General features: G+C 42.9%; 1 protein-coding gene across 1 annotated transcript in view; it reads left to right on the top strand.

Annotated features, from left to right (window-relative positions):
* Nucleotides 1-14253, top strand: part of kdm7aa (lysine (K)-specific demethylase 7Aa) — a 36645-nt gene that overhangs the window by 16955 nt on the left and 5437 nt on the right. The window contains exons 5-12 of the mRNA XM_084050392.1: nt 1766-1907; nt 5712-5898; nt 6343-6505; nt 9498-9585; nt 10115-10221; nt 10797-10888; nt 11173-11259; nt 13711-13953. Of these exons, the coding sequence (XP_083906518.1) occupies nt 1766-1907; nt 5712-5898; nt 6343-6505; nt 9498-9585; nt 10115-10221; nt 10797-10888; nt 11173-11259; nt 13711-13953 (1109 nt within the window). The remainder of the gene's footprint in view (nt 1-1765; nt 1908-5711; nt 5899-6342; nt 6506-9497; nt 9586-10114; nt 10222-10796; nt 10889-11172; nt 11260-13710; nt 13954-14253) is intronic.

The raw sequence follows: 14253 nt of genomic DNA, 5'->3' as shown, positions 1-14253 counted from the left end.
ACGGGACCATTTATTTGTTGCGCACCAAGTCACATCTCCAGGTGCTCTTCTGAGTACTAGACCTAAAAAGTTATGTGCACCCCTGTTTATTACCATGTTTTAAACTGTCTTGCTGTAGGTTTGAAACAGGAGGATGGGTTAGGGTTTGGCTTGCGTGTAAATCCCTGCATGATAGCACATCGTCAAAACAGTAATGGCGTCGATAAACTTTAGTGCTGCTCCTGTCTCAATGAAAATCCCTCAACCGTGCTCAATAAACATCATTAATTTTGAAGAAAAAAAAACGTCCTCATAGAAGCACCAGACTCAAATCCACGCAGTGATATAGTCTGGCTACGTGAGGCTGGTGTCTCTTACCAGGCGATTCAACCAGATAACCTCGGGCCATTCGATGGTGGCCGATGGTTGGATCATCCGTTCAGTCCTTCGTGATATAAGGACAACATTCCAATCTAACTCTGTATAATTTGAAAATGTAGCATTCTTTGTCGAGTGGCAACAACACAAGGAATCTGTGAAGATATGGCACCTACTTTTGAATTTACTGTTCTAATTTAGAAAACCATGCTATGCCAGTATTACCAGCTGGTGGAAATCTGTGTGTTTTCCCCAGGTTTACCCCCCAGCTAAGACATGCTGATGACGCGACGCCGTCTGTATCTATGGTTGTCGGGCTCAGTACTTGGGCTGCAGCTGTTAACAGTGGTGCTTTTGTAGTGGAGTGGCACAGAGCCTTTGCCTGAAGACCAAAAGCCTAATATATGTCTACTCAACGGTGATTCACCTTTAGGCTTGTGATTAAGATGTTTGGCTTTAGTGTCCCACGTGGGAGACCCGGGCTCAAATGCCGGGCGTTTCACTTTTTTATTTTCAAACTAAAGATCCTGGCACATTAAAGTGCTTTGTGGTTTATTTTTATGATAGTACAGTATGAAGTAAGGGCAATATAAAAGCCTTCTGCTCGGGTTGCATTGGCTTGTCAGTTTGTGGTTTGCAGGAGGCTTTGTGTCTCTGTGTGACTGCCTGCTTTTACTCCAGCTGTTCTCTGTCATCAGATGCTGGCCAGCTGGGCCCTCAGAGCTGTTTGTGTGTAGGGGAGGTGATATAAAAAAAAAGGTGTGTGGGAGGGGGCTGAGAAAACGCAAGATAGCCAGCTGTCTTGCTACACACACGTACTGCACACTAGCCCTGCATCCGGTCCTTTGCTGTTGGTTCAGTCCTGCCAGAGTATGATTTGTAGCCTCCCAACTGTATGCTGGTCAAGTTACAGTGTCTCTTTGACTGCTTCTTTCGCACTCATTCCCATTCTTGTTTCCGGCTCTTCACATAAATGCAACACCCACAGCTTCTTTATCCCACATCCATAAAAAAATGTCCCCACTCTTGCATCATATCTCTATACTTTGCATTCTCTCTCACGCACAGGCAGAAGCACACACAGGCATTAAAGCGCTGACCCTCTCACCTCCACCCACTCCCCCTCCTCGGGGATTGGTGGTCTCTGTACAGATTGACAGATTGCCTAGCTCGCATATGTCCAGTCCACCTCCCCAAACACACTGCCACGGAGATGCCAGTTTCCCCCAAGGGCTTGTTGTTAAGGCACATGGAAATGCCAGCAGGCTTACGACCCAGTGATCCCCTCGCCCACTCCACTACCTATTTATTTATATTGTACAATTAAACACTGTTAGTTGTTGTTATTATCCACAGAGTGAGCATTAGAGTGCTGGTGGTTGTCTTATCCCGTTTTTGTACCTCACAGGTGGTGAGAAAATCATCGATGTCATAGACGTGGCACGGCAGGCAGACAGCAAAATGAAGCTCGGCGAATTTATCAAGTATTACTGTAAGCCCCATCGGCCTAAAGTCCTCAACCTCATCAGCCTGGAGTTCTCTGACACCAAGTAAGTGAATTTGATTTACCTTGACACAACATTCTTTTGAATTTGCTTATTGTTTGTTTATTCCTTTATTCTGTTGTTACTTATTCTGTTAAGCACTGTGATGTTTGTTTGTTAGAGGAAAGTGCTATATAAATTAAAGGGGAATTCCACTGCAAAACAACATCAGACACATTTACCGGATTGATAGATTCATTAAGTCTCCCAATTTGAATGGCTAAAGCCGTTTCTGCACAGATATAGCGGAAGTGGTAGGAGTTTGGTTGAGGTAAACCTCATAATGATGCTTTCTATCCTCACTCAAGTTGACAAAATAGTTTACCATCTAGACACCAACAAACCAAACTAAACCAAATCAGCTGATTTCCATGTTTGAGTATGCCTTTTCACCATACGCCAGAACTTTGTGACCTCAGTAAGACAAAACAAACAAGGGGCACCTAGGCTCCATTGCAGCCTGACAGCGTGTCGCGGGTTCGAGTCCTCATCCGGACGACCTTTGCTGCGTGTCACTCCCCGTCTCTCTCTCTCCATTTCCTGTCTATGTTCAGTACACTATCAATAAAGGCCGAAAAAGACAAAAACATATCTTTAAAAAAAGACATAAAACACAAGACAAAAAAAGGATGTTGAATTTACACGCTATGCTTAATACTATGGTCATAAAATTCATGGTCGTACTATGGTCGTAACACCATGTGTGACATTTCACTCCAATATTTCAGAAAATATTTACCTCCCTCCCGAGGGCTGAATTCTTTAGGCCCTCCTGGTAATTTATCTAATGACACAATCTGAGTTGGGGTAATATTTTTTAGCATTCCATGTTGAGGTGGGGATGGGAGGCACCGGTCCTAAACCAGGTTACAAATTATTAAATCACATTAGTACAGGCCCTCCTGGAACACATTGAAAATGCATTGAAGAGGCTGAAATTATTATTTTCAAAATGCTCTTAACATGGAAGTCTTAAGGGAGCGATTTGGGGCAATTTTCAACGTGACTGAAGTCGTCCCAAAGGGGCTGTACTCTTGACACTGATTGGGCATTCGGTGGTCTGTCTTAAAAAATTACAGCTTTGCGTGTAACACTCTAAAACAGCCTGTTACAGCTTTTCGCGTAACACTGTGCTAGAATATTGTGATCGAAAATGGAGTAAAATCTCCTTCCACAGTTGGTGGGACATTGCCCCATAGCCACAGAAGGAATTTACCCTTTTCACAGTGAATACTTTAACATAGCAAAGATGGGTCATGTTATGAAATTTCCCCGGGATCAATAGAGGTTTATCTTTTCTTAAAAGCCATTGGCTTTAGTTGGGGGTCTGTTTCATTTAGTTGTTTCTGTGTGAGAGGCGAGCATGAATATAACTGTGCAGGAGTTGTCCCTGCTGGAACACAGAAACTAGAAAAATAATTATATATGAGTCGGCCTCCTGGTGGCGCTATAAAAGGCAGATGTGAAAAATTAGGGGAAAGGTTTTTCCTTGGCCTCTAGGGAGTGTGCATACAAAGTTTTACGCAGATCGGTGCAGTTATAGGTAAAAACCCAAATTCGACTGTTATAGCGCCACCATGAGGTCAAGTGGCATTTCTTCCTCTGCCTAGTGGGAATGTGCATGCAAAAGTTCATCGCAAGCTGTGTTCATGATTTGTGGCATTTTGGTCAAAACAGACCACTCCTGCAAACTTTGGAAGCCAATCTTAGCCAATCAGGATAGAATATGAAAAACCTTTTGTATTCATTTAGTTTAATGAGTATAGAGATGAAGTACTGTCAAAAAAATGGTTTTGCAAAAAATGGCCTAGTGGCGCTATAACAGGCCCATGTGAAAAAATTGGGGCAGAGCTTCAGCTCTGGCATCCAGGGATGTGTGCACAGTTTCGCTGCGACCAAGCCAACGTGCCGGAGATTAGCTGTTCACAGACGGACACATGGGGACGGACGGACGGGCGGATAGGGTGCAGAACATAGTCTCGGCCATGCCTTTCAGCCTGACGGAGACAGTTATTCAGACCCACAATTAATGTTATGTTGGCTCAGAGCTTGGATGGCATCAGTCACTCAATCACAATCATAATTGGCAACTGAATTTTCATATGCGTCAGTGTGGCCTTTGTGGTCACTGAATTAATTGTTGCATTCTATAGTACTCCTAACTATGGCACAAGCTACTAATTATGAGTACCCATTGAAAGGCTTTTATTGGGGACAAAATAAATGTTTTGAACACGGGATTGTATGCAGTGCCTTCCCAAACCTTTTGAAAACATGAAATGTACATGCTACAAATTCTCTACAAAATGCCAAGAGTTGCCCTTGTTAATATTTGCAAAACCACAAGTTGGTTGAATTACACTCACAATCACACACCACCATGTATATCTATTTGAACACTGTTTTATTTAGTTATTATTTATAATGATCTTCATCTGATTAGTATACTACTAGACCATACCCGGTGAATGGCGCAGACGAAAGTCGTTGCAAACGTGGGGTTAATGCACGTCCTGACGCGCGGTTTCTCCCCCGCGCGCGTCCCGTCGTGGCAAACCCCCCCCCCCCCCCGGTCGCTCCCGTCGCGGCAAGAGCCATATGAAATCCGTTTTATTTTTTTCCCAAATTCTGTTTTTTCCATTTTAATATTTCTGAATTCTGTATTTTGCTTTTTATGCTCATTTTTACCATAAAAAAAGTGTCTGGTAAGTGGAAATGAATAAATGTTCAAGATATAACAGTCCATACATGTCTCTGAAAGAAATCCACACAATTCCAAATCTTTAATATTTGCAAATTATATGCAAACATAGAACAGTATATAAGTACATTAAATAGCACCAATATAGGCTTGCTATTTTAATATAGCAAAATATAAATATAAAAACGGATATATAAATACTATGTTGTTATAGTTATATATATATATATATATAAAAAATTGCTATATAAAATAGCAAAATAGGCTTGCTATTTTCTGTTGCCCTGCAGCAGGCTTGAGTATATTTTTTGATGGCATTTTACACCACTAACAACATTAATCAGAGTTTATTTTTAATTCACGTGTGTTAAATGTGTTACCCATACAATCAGGTCTGCTCACGTCACGTTTCAACTGCGTGGACGCTAATGGCCCTTGTTGTGTTATACGCAAAAATGTTCCCAAAATAATTCGGTCTGAGCATGCGCAAAATGGCGTCGCCCATGTATTATTATTTCTATCGTCTTTCTAAGACTATTTGTACGTGGATTTTACTGTTTATAAAGTAGGATGTGACCATGCAAAATGGTGGTGGCCCGTGGATTTGTAAAAATTCGCGATAAAAAAAAATATTTTACCGCGAATATTTTTTATTTTCCAAATTCTGTAATAGTCCGTGTTTTATTCCAATTCCATTTTTATTGTTAATTTCCGCGATTCCGACCGCGATTCCGTTAACACGGATTTCATATGGCTCTCCCCCCGGCCCGCGGTCACCCCTCCCCACGTTACTCGCCCGCCTCGGGTCCGTCTGGTGTGTTTACTTTCCACAGGAAGAGTTGTACTGAGAGAGTGGGCGGGGTCTAGGTGTTGCCATGTCGGCCGACTGTAAGCGCTGTAGGGCCAATGTTGGTGGTATAGGGTTCGTTTGGTTTGGCCTCGTTTTCATAGACCTCGTTGCTTGTTTCTCTCGCGAAACCTGGCAACACGACGCATGCGCAGTTTGATCGGAGACCCAGGACTCCATCCACCCACCCACCGTCAGGTTACTAGAATTATAGTAGGATAGACCGAAGACATGATCTTTTTCTTCTCCCCCTTCCGTGCAGAATGTCCGAGTTGGTTGTTGTTCCTGATGTGGCCCAGAACATGTCCTGGGTGGAGAACTACTGGCCAGATGACTCATTTTTCCCCAAACCCTTTGTCCAGAAGTATTGTCTGATGGGAGTGAAGGACTGCTACACAGACTTTCACATAGACTTTGGAGGCACCTCCGTCTGGTACCACGTTCTCTGGGTAAGCTGTGTGTTGACGTATATTGGAAAAACCTCATTGTGTTTGGGCACTTGTAAATCTGTGTGTACACGATGGACAAGACTAATACGTACGCTGAAGCTATGCAATCAAAATGGCACAGAACATGCAAATCAGAGTGTTTGAACATATTTAGCTCCCAATCTTGATTTGCATCAATAAAACACAACATTCAATCCCATCCATGCTGTTATTCTAAGCCTCACACGCACATAAACCGAAACACCTTTTACCAAGCTCACTGACATTAAGAGAGCTCTGCGGTGACTACTTGTTGCCGCACTAACCCATAATCATTTTGGCCTGCAGCTGTCTCAGATAATAGCACTAATAATCCCAACCTGCCATCTGGTTGTGGATGTTTATATGAAATAAACATGAACCCCCTCCCAACTCTCTACCCTCCTCTTTCTGCTTACCATGCAGGGTGAAAAGGTATTCTATTTGATCAAGCCCACTCCGGAAAACCTTGCACTATATGAGGCATGGAGTTCCTCGCCCAATCAGAGCGAGGTGTTCTTCGGGGACAAAGTGGACAAGTGTTACAAGTGTGTTGTACCCCAAGGAACTACCCTGCTCATCCCCACAGGTATTAGTGAGTCTTTTTACCCTGCCTGCAGCAGTGCATGGCAGGGTATTGTATTCTGTGTGTAAGTATGTGTCTGTCTGAACAAAACAAATAAAACGTTTTGGCTAGATTTTCATGAAACTTGGTGGGAAATGGTTGCCCGAAGAGATGGTTGCCACTGTAGCAAAAATTGCTTGCTCAGGGTGGGACAATAAAGTAAATGGTGCATTTATATAGCGCCTTTATCCAAGGCCGGTGCTTTACAATGATTGTGCATTACATTCACCCATTCACACACCGATGGGTGAGGAAACCATGCAAGGCACCAACTCATCGGGAGAAATTAGGGGTTCAGTGTCTTGCTCAAAGACACTTCGACACTAACTCTGGGGGAGCCCGGGAGCTACTCTATTACCTCCTAAGCCACTGCCGCCCCTGTTATTATTATATAAAGTACAAATATTCAAGCCAGAATATCATATGCTATAGAGCGACAGTCACCTCTTTTCTTTTTTTTTAATATATTTTTTTCTGCCTTTATTAATGTGTATACAGTAGACAGACTGGAAATGGGGAGAGAGAGGGGGGGGGGGGGGGGCGGGGTGACATGCAGCAAATGTCGTCGGGATTGGTACTCGAACCCGAGACACGCTGTCAGGCTGGATTACCAGCCTGGGTGCCCAGACGGCTACGCCAGCCGCCCGGGCCGACAGTCACCTCTTGAATTGACCAGGACTATAAACAGATGTCACTTATCTGAAAGAAACGTTGTCTGCAGTCAATCATGTTGCTTTTGCAACAGAAAATGTTGTGCCATTTCATTGATCATGTCTGGCAGCTTAATCTGTGGTGTTGATGACACAAAGTCTACCAGTTAGGCACACCGTTGAAAACGTTGTCAAAGAGCTGAATAGTGGCCATGTCACAGCCTGTTTGTTTTATTGATTGATTGAATACTTTATTAACAGTTTGCAAATAGTGCAGTAGTACGATTATACAATGGTGTTAAAAGTATAATACGAAAAGCCCTAAGGGCTTGTTTCCATTGCGGTCCTGTGTACATACATTTGTCATTTTGGGTTGGGGATGTGGGTCAACTGTATTTATGCCATAAGCTACACCATTAATAAAATGAATTGTTCAACAACATCCATTTATTTACCAAATGTCAGCCAACCAGTTAAAGTTAACCACAATCTGTTTTTAACATCCCTATTTTGTTTGTATTTGTGCCTGTTTTGAGACTGTGACACTGTTACCGTTTATAGCCCTGGTCCCTAAAGGAACTCTACCACGGCTTTCTCACAGTCCTGGATGATTGCCCACTCTATGGTTCCCAAGCACATTGAATTATACTCTCACAGACCTATGTGTCACCACCAACATTATATCATCACAGTTGAGGCCAGGCTGACTGTATTGAAGCAGCTCAGCTGATGTGTACTGTCTCGAGGCCAGTGTGTCCTTTTCAAGACTGAACCCCATGCACAACGCATGGGGTTCAAATACACAAACACGGGGGAAGGCGTACAAATAAAATTAAGCTTCCCATGGTTCCTGCCAGGAAAACTGCAGGCTTCTTGGAGGACCTCTCTCATTGCCAAGGGAAAATGCATAGAGAGCGTAATTTCTTGCCAAGCAACACGTTAAACACAACAGTGCTAAATGGCTATAATTACTATGGAAAGTTTTCAGAGAAAGAGAGGGGTCTTAATTTGTACGATGAAATGTTAGAGCTTATGGCTTCAGTGTTTGCCAGACCTGCTGCCTCTGCATATGATGCCAGCTTGGTCTCGCATTCCATGCAGGGACATGATTAGGTAGTTTAGAGAAGTGGTGTGTTTGCAATCACAGTGACTGACAAACGGATATACCCAAACATAAAATATGTAAAGAGATTAGTTTATTTTCTCTTACATTCCCGGCTTTAACCTACGTTATTATATCTCTACTGAATATTATTAAATGTTCATAGACTATAGCCAACGTGTGAAATCATTGTGTAGGGGGGGTCCATCCATCCATCCATACATCCATACATACATACATACATCAATCACTTTCCCAGCGGAATTATCAAGCACACAGAGCTCCCAGACAGACGAAGGCCAGTTCAGGTTGTCAGGTTTGGGTGTCCTCAATCAGACCTCCAGCTGGGCTGCCTTTGTCCAGAGACTTGGAGCTTGGTTGTCAAAGAAAGGCTCTCAGTGTGGAGAGCGTGTGGTGGGGCAGGATTAAAGAGCGGTCAGAGAGCACAGCAGGTCCGTCAACCACTGCACCGTCAATCCATGACGTTGTCAGCATCGTCATGCTCTCTCTATCAACCCACACAGGTCCTGGTTTCTCCCACATCTGGCACAGTCAGTGTAGTGTTTATATCTGCATAAGGGGCATGCATTGTAAAACTACTCTGTAGAGGAGATTGTACTTAACGGTTTTACTTGTCTGAACTATTTACTTCGCTCATATCAACTATGTGCTTCCTCGCTCTGTTTCTCAATTATTTCAAACTCTCTCTGCTTCACGATTGGCTGTCATTTACATTCCACAAGCCACGTCATAGGGAGGTCACATGACTGGTTCAAATAAGGTGAAATGTGACATAGATGTGAGGTCTTCTGATCCTTTTGTACAGGCTCTTAAGTTAGACTGTTGCAGTCTTCTCTCAGCTTGGCTTGATTGTAGGAAGGTGTGTGTGTGTGTGTGTGTGTGTGTGTGTGTGTGTTGTCTGTGCGTGCACGTCTGGGGTGTGTGACTGTGTGCATATTCAGGACTATGCATAGTAAAATTCTTGGTCTTACTTTAACTGAGTTTAAGAGTTGATCCAAAAGAACCCGAATTCCGAAAGGTTCCATTTGGTTCAATGTATAAATCTTAGTTAAATTAAGAGGATTTTACTGTGTGTGAGCTAGCTCAGCAGTAAATATCTATGTGTGTCTGTCTCACACACAAACACATTTGAGTAAAAAGTCCGTTCAGCTGTTTGACTTGTGTTATGTGGTGCCCCCTGCAGGATGGATCCATGCCGTTCTCACCTCTCAGGATTGCATGGCGTTTGGAGGAAACTTCCTCCACAACCTCAATATTGGCATGCAGCTCAGGTAAGACCTCACAGAAAATGAATACTCCATGACTGTGATACGTTACAGACAATATACATGGAAGATATACATTCAATTACAATAGCTTGGCCACAGACAAATAATCCAGCCACAGAACATATACAAATCCAGGATTACATTAGGTGGTCAGATGCAGTACAGGACATTTTCAAATTCTGCAAAATTCGGTTGACATTAAAAATGTACTATACTTCACAAACTTGGCATCAATGTGGCATCCCTATTTGGGGCATGTCATTATAGGCAAACATTTTATCTTTGAAAAATAGCTCTACATATCAACACGCTTACAATGCGTCACTTTGATGCATTGTGAGCTTATAGATCCAATTTTTTTTTTATGTTTTGAAAAAGAGTTCAAAGTGTTCAAATGATCATAGCTCGATTATTCACATTTGTATCACAAATGTTGATTTAACTGAATAATCCAGATTACAAGCCATGCCCCCTCTTAATTTTTCATTACTGAACTGTTTTGTAACCCACCATTTTATGTTTCTTTTCCAAGGTGTTATGAAATGGAGCGTCGTCTGAAAACCCCAGACCTCTTCAAGTTCCCTTACTTTGAAGCCATCTGTTGGTATGTGGCCAAGAACCTCCTGGAGACCCTAAAAGGTGAGTCAATGTGGTGGGCAGCGATGTAGGCAGTGGCTATTCTGGAAATGTCACACAGCATTCTTACTAATGGCTAAATATTATGCATTTGGAATAAACATATTTACACAGTACAATCCTCAAGGTTAATTTGTCCATTTGTAACTGAGAATGTACAAATGTAACCAAATGTACCTGGATGTTACTGTGTAGTTGGCAATGAGTGTTCGGCCATTGACCATATAAGCATATTTACACCCCGAGTGTGACGAGAGCAAAATGGCCACCATGTAAACATGGTCAATAGCCAGTGATTCACCTTCTCTCAGACTTTTTTTTTTTTTTCTTGGGGCTTTTTCTGCCTTTATTAGATGGTATGCAGTAGTCTGACAGGAAATGGGGAGAGAGATGGGGAGTGACACGCAGCAAGGGTTGTCAGGATCGGGATTTGAACCCACGACGCGCTGTCAGGCTGCATCGGCAGCCTAGTTGCCCGAACCGCTACGCCAGCCGTCCGGGCCACCTTCTCGCAGACTTGATCTTTTTAATTTTTTTGTATTAACCAGTCTTCTCATTCTTTGCTCTCTCTCTTTCAGAGCTACGAGAGGACAACTGTCAACCCCCTGACTACCTGGTGGAGGGAGTCAAGGCTATAATCAGTGCACTGAAGACCTGGCTTAAAAGAGAGGTGAGGGGGTCAACACTAGTGTCCAGTTCACCTCTACATACCTTCACATGACTATCGGGTCCCCTTGAATAGCCTCTGATGAATATCTAGTCTCGAATGGTTATCTCCACAGCCAAGTTCCTGTGGGGGCGGGTCATGACTGTTTGGCCTGTATACTCTGGATAATAATCTTTATTGTATTGGATATGGGCCACCTACTGACCACCTACTGACAACAAGAGTTGTCTTTCTTCCACTCGGTGTCTTGTCTGACTGTGGTATCTTGCTCTCTGCTCTGTGTTCAGGGGACTGAACCCACCAGCGAGGTACCAGATCATATCAGGCCCAACCATCTCATTAAAGAGCTGACCAAGGAAATACGCTACCTGGAGGTAAGATTGACACCTGAATGCAGGCGGTAGAGTCAACTCCAAACTCGACGAGTATTGGGTTCTTAAGCGTGTGAAATGGCACTGGTTTTACATATTTGAATGTGACTCGCTGCAAGATAATTGGGCCTTTCATTAATTAAACCTATAATGGGAGATTGTGGGATTTCAGTTGTAAAGTGGGATTTCAGTTGTACAGTAGAAAACAATAAAGACTGTGGGTCTCATTCACTATTATGTGCATAGAAATGATCGTATTTTTACGTAGATCAAATTCCCGCCATATCCTTTCTAGAGTGGTGGGCAGTGTTGGTAGTAAATGTTAGTTGATCACCTAAAAGTGGACGCATACTCCACTTTAAGGTGATCGCCCTCTCACTGCGGTGGTTGGAAAACTACAATATGACGTCACTGAGCCGCATCTCACAAGCGTTTTCACTAACCGAAATCACCCCTGGGGAGAGACCTCCGTGATAAATTCACCAGGTAGGTGAGGTCGGCAGGTCGGAGATTGTTTGCCCGGAAAAGAAGTGATGCAGGCAGGAAGGTTGTTCCATTCATTCAGACCAGAGCGATTATTTGGGACTTGTCTTGAGCTGAGGAATAATTTGTCCCCCTCTAGTGTCCATGCATAAATACAAACGGTCAATAATAGCAAATTACTTTCACAATTATTAAGTACCATACTAGAAATATTGTTTACATTTTTAACTAGAAAATGTGCTCCTCGGAGCACAAGTCTCCGCCAGCAGACTTGTGTTGGGAATGTTGGGAATGTTCTAATTCTTATGTTCTAATTCTTACAAAAAATAGAACATGTTACTGTGTCATAGTAACATGACACACTGTCTGTATAAGTGTCCTATCCGTCCTGTCTGTATAAGTGTCCTATCCGTCCTGTCTGTATAAGTGTCCTATCCGTCCTGTCTGTGTAAGTGTCCTATCCGTCCTGTCTGTGTAAGTGTCCTATCCGTCCTGTCTGTGTAAGTGTCCTATCCGTCCTGTCTGTGTAAGTGTCCTATCCGTCCTGTCTGTGTAAGCGTCCTGTCTGTGTAAGTGTCCTATCCGTCCTGTCTGTGTAAGTGTCCTATCCGTCCTGTCTGTGTAAGTGTCCTATCCGTCTGTCGGAAAGGCGACATGTAACCACTAAATGTTAGCTTGGCTGATGGCACTGATGTCACTTCGGAACGCGCACCGCAGCGCTCCGAAGTGACGCATCTATTTATAGTCCGCTATACGTCATGCGTCTCACTAGCCAATCAGAGCACACTCTTTCAACGTATTGTCACGTGTCACGTGAGGCTTGACCAATGTTAACTTGGCCGAGGGGGGGGGAACGGAAAGTGAAAACATAGTCTCCTGGCGGAGACAAATATTGAATATTCACAAATTTCTATACATTTTCTAAGACTGTGTAGAACAAGAGCAAGTAAGTTTTGTTGAAGCAGACATTTCTGTGTACACACTGTTAGTGAATGAAATCCAATATGGGAGACAATTCAAATAAAGAACTAAGAAATAACAACTCAAAAAAATAAGGTGTGATGTAAAAACGAAAAGCAAAACGACAAAAATAAATCCTACTGAAAGTTCGCTGTATATTCTGTAACTTCAAACGTGCCATTTTAACCACTTAAGCCCTATATCAGTTGTTCTCAAACTATGGGTCATGACCCCAAGTGGGGTTGCAGGGAAGGTGATGGTGGGGTCTTGCGTTGGCAACGAAAATAAAATAAAATGGGGATATGATCCTAAATACCTTGCATATGGACAGGCCACAAAGATGAACGTAACCTCACACTAATCTAACATTGGTCGGACTATTAAGACGTCGGACTATTGGGCAGCCTCCAATCATCAGTGCAGTGTTTGTGTTACAAGCCAAACTGCTAGATTTCTTTCAGAGAAAACCAAAAGCTTTGCCAGGACAGAAAACTGTAGATAAAACTGCAACAACAGCAAATTAAAGAGAAGCGCATGCGAATGCATTTTATTTATATGTTAATGGTTCTGGCAATAGATTTTGGCTAATATGCCATGGTTTCAAAATGTGTGTACAGACACACTGCCGTTGCTTTTATTAATATTTATTCATAAGATAGGCCTACAAATCAGCAAGATTTCATTTTGCAATAAATATTCATATTCAAGGCCAACAATGTATGCTTTTATTTAAAGATATTCTTTATTTCCACTAGAAATTGCACTATAAATAAAGTGTGGGGTCACCAAATAATTTCCCCCATAAAATGGGGTCGTGGTACAAGTTTGAGAACCCCCTGCCCTATATACGTTGTATGAGCAATAGTGAAAATAGGCGACCCTGCTAATGTTGAAATTCTTTGGGAATGAAAATCTTAATCTATAATGACCAGAAAAGGGATGCCAGGTTGAAAGTGGTTATGACTATTTACGACTGCTCTGATGTTATCGTTTGTGACTGTTAATCTGCAGGAGGAGTCGGGCAGCAGTGTCAAACCAGTGAAATCTCAGGGAATTGTAGCTGGTGTCGTGGCCGAGCCAGGGGGGTGCCTGGCCACACGCTCCTCACTGGACAAGCAGTGCCAGGCGCGACGGGCACGCAGAGCAGCCAGGCGGCTGAGCCGGGAGCAGCAACAGGTGCCCTCCAACCTGGACATATTGGAGCAGCACACCAGAGAGGTGCTGAGGAGGCTGGAGGTGGGGCCTCTGGATGAGGTGAGCATTTTTTATCTTCTCATAATGTTTTGCATAATAATGTAAAAAATATATATTTCTGGGGGGGGATCTAATTTGTGAAAATCTTTTGAAATAATACATTTTGTTTTAAAATATAGGACAAATTGGTATATTTACTCATCACTAGGGTTGTCCGATATTGGCTTTTTTACCGATAACCGATATACCGATATTGTCCAACTCTTAATTACCGATACCGATATCAACCGATACCGATATATGCGGGGATTATTGTGATTAGGGTAAGCTCAAATTTCATATCACACACACCATATACAG

This window comes from Gymnoscopelus microlampas, assembly GCF_963454915.1.
Source record: "Gymnoscopelus microlampas genome assembly, chromosome: 23".
NCBI lineage: Eukaryota > Metazoa > Chordata > Actinopteri > Myctophiformes > Myctophidae > Gymnoscopelus > Gymnoscopelus microlampas.
This window is presented reverse-complemented; position numbering and strand designations above follow the sequence as displayed.